At 46.2% G+C, this 10,733-nt stretch overlaps 1 protein-coding gene across 9 annotated transcripts in view; it reads right to left on the bottom strand.

The window, feature by feature from the left end:
• The window catches only part of ARHGEF9 (Cdc42 guanine nucleotide exchange factor 9), a 222,624-nt gene that overhangs the window by 15,026 nt on the left and 196,865 nt on the right, over nt 1-10,733 (bottom strand). For all 9 annotated transcript variants that reach the window (XM_087748352.1, XM_087748353.1, XM_087748355.1 and 6 more), the window contains 2 exons: nt 795-1,038; nt 15-83 (listed from right to left, as the gene is read on the bottom strand). In XM_087748352.1, coding sequence (XP_087604478.1) covers nt 15-83; nt 795-1,038 — 313 coding nt within the window. The remainder of the gene's footprint in view (nt 1-14; nt 84-794; nt 1,039-10,733) is intronic.

Genomic DNA, 10,733 nt, shown 5'->3' with positions numbered 1-10,733 from the left:
ATGTTGCCGGTTACCTTTTTGCTTACTGACTTTCTTTACTGTCATTGCCGCTTGCCGCTTTTGATTTTCAGAAATTTCAAAGCCTGAAAAAGGGAACACGGCAAACACAATTCAGAAGATTGCTTACAAAACCTCTTTTTCTGTTGGGGAGGGGGAACGTTCTGCACTGTTTGGCAAACACAGAACACCCTAGGTGGCAAAGAATCACCCCGCGAGCTGGGTGTACGGGCAGGTATTCTACTGAAAAGCAAATCTTCCTTGAAAGGGCAGGCCTCTTTACAATCTCACTTGTGCAGGGGCTGTATGAAAAGTAAGATTAGACCCATTATTATTTATACAGTATCATAAGTACGCCCAGTGCTTTACAGCTGAGCAACACAAACTGAGCCTGAACTGACGTTGCTTACAGTCAGTTTATGGGCTGATGCTGAGGGAAGGGCACGGCTGATAAGTCATGGACTTCGCCACCCTCCTACCCTGCATGAGACATGCTTAACCAGAGCAGAAATGATGCAGCCAGGACACTCTGGAGTCAGATGGCCAAAGACTTCCGTCTCCCACAATACCCACGGAGGTCCGGGCTTGAAGCTATGGGCAGAATTAGTTTATTGAGGGCCAAAATTAACAGTAACTGAACTGGAAAGAGACCTAGTTATGACTATGAGAGCAATCAAGGACATTTGAACAAGGTTGAACTGTACTTCTACTACAAAAAAAAGTGGGCTTCTCCAACAGTTGGGGCTAAAGTAAGCATGACCAACAATCTCCTTTCAGATTCATTTCATACTCCTCACCTATCTTTTCATCTTCTTTTACCATCTTCCTTTCTTCTCTGAAAGCTCTAAGCCATCGTAACTTCTCCTCCAGTTTCTTTGCAAAGAATAAGTGCATTTCCTCAGTCTCCTTGTTATGAAGTTTGAAGGCATTCTTCATGCTGACATTGAAGTCATCATCTCTCCCGTCTTCTATATCCACCACTTCATATTTATCCATGTCTATGCGACCTTTGTAATACAGAATATCTCTTCGTATCAGATCCTACAGGGAGAAAAGGAGAGGTGGGTTCATCGTAAGATACTTACAGAGCCTGAACTTAGGAGGGAATTCACGGGAGGGCTGAAGAAAGAAGTAACGGTGAAACCTGGTCAGACTCTTCAAGCCTCATCTGCCGTGAGTACATTTGCTGCTGGCTAAACAAATAGGGTAGATCATAGGCATAAAAGAACAAAATACAAATCCTCATGCTGCAAAATTTTGCTTGTAGGCATGAAGAAATGCTTTGAGTAGGTAACATAGGTCCATCACTTGCCATGATGGGAAGTTCTGTTCCATAAGAGGAGAAACCGGACAATACAGGCCACTGGCCTGACGGGATTCCTACGCTGCAAACGAGGCTGTGTAGAAGCATAAATCTTGAGAAATCAGCTCAGGCATGTTCGGCAGGGCAGATCTCTGTTTTCCAGACACATTCTCAGAGCCAGGGGAGATGGGTCTCTGCCCCTTCTCCTTGGCACATGTTTCCCATTCATACACAACTCATTGGCAAGAAAATCACCCTAATTCTCAGTTCAAAGAACTCCTAACCTATCTCTGTCCCATTATGCCCTGGTTTGAACCTCTTGATCCAGCTTCATTTTTTTCTTTTTCCCTCCTTGCTGTTTATAACCTTTACAACCAAACCTGTCCATCCTCATCTCCTTTCTAAGTTGATTATTCTTGTTTTTCAGCAACAGCTCATTTCTCTGCGTTAGGAAGGGAAAAGTAAAATAGCCTTCGTTAATTTTTCAGAACTCATATGAGAACACCCCCAGCGCTGTGGCTGTTTGGCATGCCCTGCGCCACCTCGGCTCCGTGCCGGCAGCAGCCTGTGCTGTGTATCGGCTGCCGCCATCCCCCCTGCCAAACCACGGAGGGCACGCCGTCACGGCAGCTGGGAGACAGCGGTAAGTGGAGGTGGCACGAAAAAAAAAGCGTTTTGAGATCTATTGTGTCAACGGCTCAATCATAGATGTGGAATTGCAGATGCTGATAAACAGTAGTAAAAACCAGATAATGTCCTGTTTTCCTCCTTACCCTCTTCATACTTATTTTGTCTTTGCCCATCCAATTTTATACTGCCTTTACTAGAACTATTCCTGATTTATGCTGGTGTTAAGAGGTGCGTTGGTCCCACATCTCTATGTCTTCATAGGAACAGATAACAAAAAATGATCATCAGAAACCAGAACGTTAATTACATAGTCATGGCCACATAAGGCGATTCAAATTACAAGGCATACATATTTAAAAAGCCAAATTTAGCAACACACAATCAAGATTTCCTTCCTCTGCCCACTCTCAAAAGCCAATATTTAGGTGTATTAAATTAATTTAACTTAAATACTTCTTGATTTCTGAGAGTGCCCTAAAGATAAATGCTATGTCAAAGGATTCATTTAAGAGGAAAAATGAAATCAATGTACAGCATTTATTTACTCAAATAAGATTTAGTAGTGAGGTTTTTTAAAGATAAGCAGTAGGTATTATTTTAAACAAATCATTAATCTTGGCAAATAAATTGTACATCATAATTTTTTTAGCAAGCTTGCTCGTGGATCTGCCAGACAGTATTAACTAGCATGAGACAGGGCACTGTCCAGAAGCTCATAGTCTTTAAAACCCGGCTCCTTCCTCTGGAATGCTCTAGGGGGGAAAAAAATCCCATTAACTAATGTCTTGTACAAATATCTTCCACTAATATGTAGGCTTTGAGTAGCGATGCTGTCCAAAACATGAGAAAAGGATATTTCAGGCTGGATAGACGATAGAAAATCTTTCCTGTTTTGTCCGAACTTGGAAAATTGCTTCTTTCCCCTCCCTCTGCGCCCCATGAAGTGCTGAGACCAGGCTGTAAGCATCACACAAAACGTGTTCAATTAAATCAATACTGTGCACTGTGTTTAAATTTGAGTCTTGGACTAGTTCTTAGAAATAGCATTTATCTTTACCACATTCTCAAAAAAAACTTGATAACAAATCTCATAGGAAAAAAGATGTGCTCCTTAAATTAGCTATAGCAGCAACTATTCCTTAAATTAGCTATAGCAGCAACTACTCTTCTTCCCAGCCGGGGAGAACTGACTCCCTGCTGATGAAAACTTCCAGAACACAACACTGAACAGACTGTCCTTGTGAGTGAGGTGGGTGAAGTGGGATCAAACATATTTTTCTATGCAATATTCATGATTATGTAGAGATTTGTTCGTAAAAGGTATTACAAGAATAATCACAACCCTCCTCACCTGGCTCTGAAAATACAAGGCTCTCTACATTAGCTTTTTTCTTACACATACCAAATACATTTTTTTCCTCTCTTATCTCTCCAATTTTGATTTAGAAAACATTACAAGCTATTTTTAATAGCTAATGCTAAGTGAATGTCTTAACAGCTTTGTGCTGTCATTGTATTTCCAGAGAACAACACACAGGGCTTGGACACGTCTGACTGCACGGCTCCGTACGCTTCCCCTCCAAGGCTGCAGCCGGGACAATCGCTGCCTCCCGCCAGGCTTCTGCAGCGCGTCTGAGAGGCGCCTGTGTTTTGCAGGTGTTGCTGAGTATTGGATGTGAAGGTAACGGTGTTGCCTAGGAGTTATTGAAGGAGCAATGAGGAGATAATGGAATCACACAAGTGCTTTTGGAAATAAAATGGCCCCAAAGAATATTATCGTGGGTGAGAACGCAATAGTGGGAAAGAACAAGCTGACCTATCGAGACTGTTTGCAGAAAAGCAAACACGAAGAAGCAGCACCACAGTTTTGTCCTTAAGCATCGAGTAAGCACATGGGTGAACGAGGGACGGACAGTAAGCGCAGAGCTCCTGCCTGCCACTTTTACTTTCATTTTGAGAAGAACCTTCAATAACAAATCGAGAAGAAATGAATCATCTTCCCTCCCATCACCCTCCCCAGAGCTCTCAGCCTCCAGCGTGGCAGGAACTTTCTGGTGGAGGAACAGCGCCTGAAGCGGGGGGAGGCCCAGAGGAGAGAGAGGGGCTGACACGGAGGGAGATGAAACCATTCAAAAAGGCGCAGGAAAGGTAAAGAGCTCGGAGCAAGTCCATGCCTGACACCACCCAAGTGCAGGTCGCCACCCTGTGCCAACAGTGCGTTTCCTTCCTACTTCCACAAAAGAAGGACCACTCCCCACCCGCTGACTATGAACTCCAGCACCGATACCCCAAGATTTTAAGAGACCCTTTACTTTTCAGACTGGTAGAGCACATAAACATCTCCGTGAATAACGTGTCTGCAGATGGAAGACACTTTGTACACCTGGTTTCGAGAAAGTTCAGTCCATATAGCAGATTAATAACTGTAACTGGGTAATGTCATTTTTAATGGGTTAGGCATTTCCTACTGCCTCTTCTCCTTTCTTCCCCTCTTCTTACCAACAGTCAGTAAAGGGATATTATTTCCTAAATGGCTAAATTCTAACACCCATATTATGGGAAACATAATTATTTGATCCATGGATATTTTATCACATATGTTCATAGAGCTCTTAAAGAATAACATATATCACTTAACTCCTTAGTGAAGCATGGGCAAATGTACTTGGCTTACACTGTAATTGATTTCAATAAAATTTAGGAATTCATCTGGGCTATATGAGAGGTGTACAGCAAACAAGGCCAAAGCTCTGCTTTAAGGAGCTTTTCATGTACGTGGACAAGAGAATAAAAATTCAGGGAACAGGCAGGCAATGGAAGCAATGCTGCCTTGTGTCATTTCTGCAAGACGCAGACAGACAGCCCGTCGCAGTGCCGAGAAACGAACCGTCTTGTTCCGTACACCATTTTTGTCAAGCGCAGGACTGTCTTTCCTTTCTTCGAGCACGTAAGCTGAATCAAACAAGCACGCACAAGGTAAAGGAAAGCAGATGGGTGGCTGAGGGTGAAAATGGATTGTTTAACCAGACTGGGGCAAGTACGACACGTCAGAAGGACAACACAAGCATGTACACACAAAATGGAGATTTATCAGCTATGTAAGTAGCCACACTGTGGAAAGGAGCTCAGGCGTAGGGAAGGGCAGAAATGGGACAGGCTGCTGCGATTACTCCTGATCATCCCATGGATAACATACGAGAGAATTAGGAAGAAATTATTAAGCTATAGCATTCACCTTTGTTTATATGCTGGCTATATTAGTATAGTATTCTATATTATCCTGTCCGTAGTTAAGCCAGGATGACGACCGGTTTACACTGTCCGGTTCTGAATGTCATACAAAATTATTTTTTGTAGTTAAATCAGGTAAGTGCAAGAAAATATAAAAAGACAAAAAAAGATTCTCAAAACCTGATTAGTGGGAAAAAGCCAAAGAAATGGAGTTGTTTAATCTAGAAAGGACATAAATAAAAGGGAATGTGCTATTGGCATTCCAATATGCGAAAGCTGCTTCAATTATTCTCTATTTTGATTGTGGCTTGGCTTAATTTACCGCAAGGGAGAACAGGATTAGATACTTGGAAAAAAGTCTTTCTAGCCATAGGAGTAGTTAACCACTAGAACAGACAAAATAGGGAAGTCTTGGGACAGCATTCCTTGGAGGTTTTCGAAAATAAGGTTAGACAAACATCCAGCAGAGATGATCTGAGTATACTTAATCCTGCGAAGGCAACGGCTGATCTCCTGGGGTCCTTCCCAGCTCCGCATTTGGGTGGTGTCTAAGAGAGAGGTGACAGATGGAGGAGGGAACAGGGTGAGGGCAGGCAGGACCAGTACGGACTTCAGGGCCGGTACGGGAGGAGCCCCACGGTGCAGACCAGGAGGGCAGTGGCAGAAGCCTGCAGTCTCCGCAGCCAGCATCCAGATTGCATCGCATGGCTCTTGAGGAAATTGATGCATCTAGGTCATTTGCACTTATTTGTCTAAATATGATCTTTTTTTACCCTACAGCCTCTATGATTTCCTTTTCTTTCCCTAGCTGAGGTTAATTAAGCTCTTCTGAATAATGCTCTGCAGTCTGTTCACGTAATACGTACTAACGATTCACAAGGAAAAGATGAAGCCAAAAAAAGTAATATTTGATGGGAGCACAAAACAAAGTTGTGACACATTACGTAAACCTACCACAATTCTGCTCTCTGCGTTTGCTTTGTCGGAGGTTTACAGCTGAAGTGCTCGTGCCTGCGGCGGCGGCTGCACTCAGGGGGACGTACCTGTCTGTGTGACCTGCTCGGGCCGTTTTCTCCTGCTCTCACTACGACTTAAATCTCCCCATTTCACCATCCCCTCTCTGAAGGGGGGAGGTGACTTTCTCTAGCTGCGTTTGAAAGACAAAAATCTCATTTGTGACCATCGTAAGCAAACCAAGGCTGAACTTTTATTGGAAAACCCGAACACCTGAAGCTGGGATGAGGCTTCCACAATGAATTATGCACCTACCCCCAAATTACTGCAGTAGCTATAGCTATCTATAGAAAGGATTGCACCTGTACATCAGACTGTTCAGTAACTCTTATCATTAAGTTGCCTTCTACTTGTCTTTAGTTCTGCTTTCTCCTCCTGCCCTCTAGCTTTTTTCTGCCACGAGTACCCCAGGCCATGGCTACATGTGCCAGGCACTGCCTTTGCACGCTGTGGTTGTGCAAGACCCTCTAAGAGGCAAACCCTCCCGTGATGCTGCAGAGGAGGTATTGTATTAATGACAAGGAGGGCAATCTGCCCGTGCAGTCGATTGCTAGTGCAAAATGGCATTAGAATTAAAAGCTATTCAATGGCTTAAGCAGCCCATAGCACGTGAGGAGGAAATTCTCCCCTCCATCAGCTGAGCACTTGAGAGGACCTGGCCTGGGCTGTCGCCCAGGTAATTTGTTCCCGTGAGCTTTGTGTACAGCCATCTTCCTGCATTTCAGAAAGTCCTCCTTTTTATTTCTTAGCAGGCGGCGTGCAAGGGTGGATGGGGAGGTCTTAAGCAAGGGTTACAATTTTAGGATGGCACATTTTTTTCAAGTTCTATGGTTTACTCTCTGCTAGGTCACACTCTACTTCTCATGCGTAAAACAAATCATCTGTAAAACACAAGTGAAGAAAGAGCCTTTTCCAGCCGTGAGCCATTAGATCCCTCTTATGAGCTGACAATATAAAAGATGCCAACCACAGAATAACCTGTTACAAGTTTCGCATTGCACATGTAGGTTATTGGTCCTCCCGGTTACCAAAATCCTGCATATTCCAATGGGAAAGGTTTCCAACTGACTCGGGGAGGAATTACACACTCCCGAGTACACGGATGCAGTCAGGTCCTCTGAGCGCTGGCAGGGACTGGCTGCGGGCCTTCGGGTGAAATGCAATTCCTCCCTCAGTCCTTCCCCATGTCTGTAATGGGATAACGATATTTGCTTATTTTACAGGGCAACTGGGAGCTGTAAATAAGTAATCAGCGAAAGACACATTGAAAGCCTTTGATGGTGGCTCTTTAACAGCTCAAAGCCTTGTAAGGCTAGCTTAGCGTGACACACGCTTCGGGACCGGGGGCTGGCAGACCAGAGGGAGGCAGAGGCGGCTCTGCAGGCGGCAGATGCAGCCCGCGGGTGGCAGACGCAGCACGGCGCAGATCCCCCCGTCCCTCCTGCGAGGCAAAGGGCGGCCTGAGCAACAGGGCGGCTCGTCCGCTGGGATCGTCACGCCGTCCCCACCGCAGCTTTACAGATCATCCCAGTAGAGGTTTTCTGAGATATTTTCCTCCTGCACTGAGCAGGGGTGACGGCGCAACGTCGCACGAGGGGTTTCTACCCTCACTCCTCCCTACCCGAGATCATGGCTTGGAGCGAGGAGTGTCACCGGTGAAGCAACAGCCCTCGCAAGCACTCACGGGGCTGGAAGGCCGAGAGCATTATGCTGTGTACACACAGATAAAGCAAAGCCAGGGCTTGCCTGAAACGACTAATAATTGAAACGTAATACAGACAAGGCAGCAAGGTAGCAGCGTGCTCAGCGTAAAAAGCAGCAATCCTTGCAGACTATTTTTGCCCCAAAGACGATGTGTTCTTCAGGTATCAAAGGAGAATGGGGATCCAAGGATGAGGCTGAAGAGAGACCCACCGACGGGCAAGCTCTACAACTTGGTGAATAGCTGACGTTGAAACAGTTAATGAACAGTGAATAGTTGATGCTGAAACTGGGAAAAGAGTAAGCCAGGGTCCATAATAACTGCCCCCAAACACCAACCCACGATTTGGCAAAGGAAGAGATTTGGAGAAGGCTGAGTTGTCTTTTGCACTAAGGTGTGGGTCTCAGCGCCCTCTCCGATGACTTCTTGTTGACCTGGGCAGTGGCTGCCGAACAGAATGGAAGCAGCACAGGGAGCGAGCAGGGTTTTTCAATGTACTCCTGAAATCCGTCCTGATTTTCCTGCCTGCCTGCTCTCCATCTTCGCTCTGCCCAGCCTGCCGTGAGCAATGAGCGCATGGCATGCTGCCACTTTGCCGTGTCTTTGGGTATCTTTAGTCATAAGGGCTTTCAACATTCTTTGGCTTTTTAAAAAAAGATTCAGAGCCTACATTTTTTAAATGTAATTTACCTTAAAGCAACCCTTTGAAGAAAGCAGCCCAGCCTGCTTTTCATGAACACCAAGGGGACAGTATTCCGTAGCATTTGTTCATTTAACTTAACCCTACTGCAGGCTGATTTTTAAGACGGGACAGTTACGCACCGTTCTCATCAGCCTCCGTGGAGCCTGAGCGCCTTGCAAAACTGGGCCTCTTCTGCCCAAACGAGACCCGAAAACTCAGTGAACCCTTTTGAATGTTTTTGTCCTAAATGTTTGTGGTATCAGAAAATAAATCTAAGCCCTGCTAAGTGGTTGGATGCCAGTGACTAGGAGCTTTGCTCTCACCCCGTCGGGCACAGCAGCCTGGGCTGAGCCAGCCTTTAGGAGCAGGGAAATGGGGTCTGCACAGCGCAACCTGAAAACGCAAAAAGGGATGGAGCGTACTAGAAACAGGGGGATACAACACCACCTCCGCGACACAACCTCGGCCACTCTTTTCCTACCGCAGACTTCCTAGGATGGGCCAAATTGCTTGTTACAAGTTTCCCCAGGGGCTGCCATGGGAAGAGGGGAGCCGAAATCTCTGCGATACGGGTTTACGTAACTCCTCCTTGCGCAAGGACAGCTGTGCCGGGGAGGTCGGCAGATTCCTGCCAAATTATTCAGCAGTGTCTGTCTCCTGAGTTTGGAAAGAAATGTTTGATTCATCCTTGCCAGCTCCATGAAGCTGCAGTGTGGGAGCCGAGTGGGGGAGGACTGGAGCTGAAAGCATTTATGTGGAAACGCTATTTTCGTTCAATGTATTTAGCGGAACATCAGTGGCATTTTGATGCCTTGTTCCACCTCAAGCCCAGTCACATTGGCGGCGAAGCAGCGAGGCGAGGGCGAGTGCATTTCCAAAGAACTAATAACAGGAAGAGACGGGAAACCCTTCTGCAGGGACAGAGACGTCACTCGGCTTTTCTGGTCTCAGTTTGTTCCCAGGGGCTTAAAGCTGTGCTGCTGAAAGGCCACAGCAGGTTAGATTTTCAGCTTTTGAGGTCTTGCTTGTGGGCCAAATTTACACCCACTGCAATTACAGGAGTGATAAATTAGACACGAGAGTATATTGTATAGCATCTTGCTTATCTGTATGGCTATATGAGTAGGCTAAACCTGTTCCCTACCCAGAAAGGCAAACACAGACTGTGAAGGACTCTAAATTCAGCTCTTTCTGGATTTTACCATTGAATTAGCAGCTAACAACCTAAAGCCTTCTCCCAGCCTCCTCCCGCTGGCTCCTCTGCCTGATCCTGATGTTTTTCTCCCTGCACCTCCTGCGTCCCCGCGACCTCTCTGGGGTCTGCTCTTCCCTCTCTGCTATTGCACGCTGAGCAGCGATGAGGCAGCGCCTGCCTCTCCGAGGCAGCCGGACAGCAGCAGGTTGCTGGCTCCAGTCCGTACGGCCCATCGGCACGAGTCTCCTGCAAAACCGCGCTCAGGGCACGTAACTGGCATGTGCACGTCCCTGCAAAGGGGCCACCGAGCAAATGCATTCAGGGCTATTCTGACTATTAAAAGGAATGCTGTCTTTTCTTGAATATGCCATATCTGAAAGCTAAAGTACTTTTTTTGTAACTGTTTTTAATATATATCCTGTCAATTGCTGGAATTCATCCTTGGTGTTCAGCTGTCTGCTAGCCAAGGAGACTGACGGGAGGCTCAAACCTCCTTGCCGTGCTCTGCGGTCTGGACCCACAGAAACCTCTTGTCTGCAGCCAGCACCGACTGCTCAGCGGGGCAGGAACGCGGGGCTGCGGAAACACTGCTCTCTGAAAACTTCATTTTATACTTTGCTTCGGGGCTGTGACCAAGCCAGTGTGTTTTCTTTGGTCGTCTTCATGCTCGTTTTATGCTATCTCACTAGCTCAGCTAGCAGCACACCGCCCCGTCTCTCCCGAGCTGCTGTTTGAAAACAGTGAAACACAGCCTGACCCATTTTCCCACCCTGCTGCAGGCTGGACCCAGGCCTGACCCAAAACATGGCATTTCATGGAGATCTGTGTTACTGGGAGCAAAAAAGAAGGGGTGGGAGGTGCTGCGAAAGTCAAACAGTGTTCCTTGTGGGTCAAAAAAGCACTTGCAGTAATAAGAATTGTCCCAGTGCTGCTCTGTGTTTGCAAACAAGACTTTCAGCTAGCCCTGTGAGACCTATTT

Source organism: Nipponia nippon, unplaced genomic scaffold (genome assembly GCF_047370975.1).
Source record: "Nipponia nippon isolate SJK-2023a ecotype South Korea unplaced genomic scaffold, ASM4737097v1 scaffold_12, whole genome shotgun sequence".
Taxonomy (NCBI): Eukaryota; Metazoa; Chordata; class Aves; order Pelecaniformes; family Threskiornithidae; genus Nipponia; species Nipponia nippon.
Note: the sequence above shows the minus strand (reverse complement) of the source record. Positions and strands in the feature narration are given on the sequence as shown.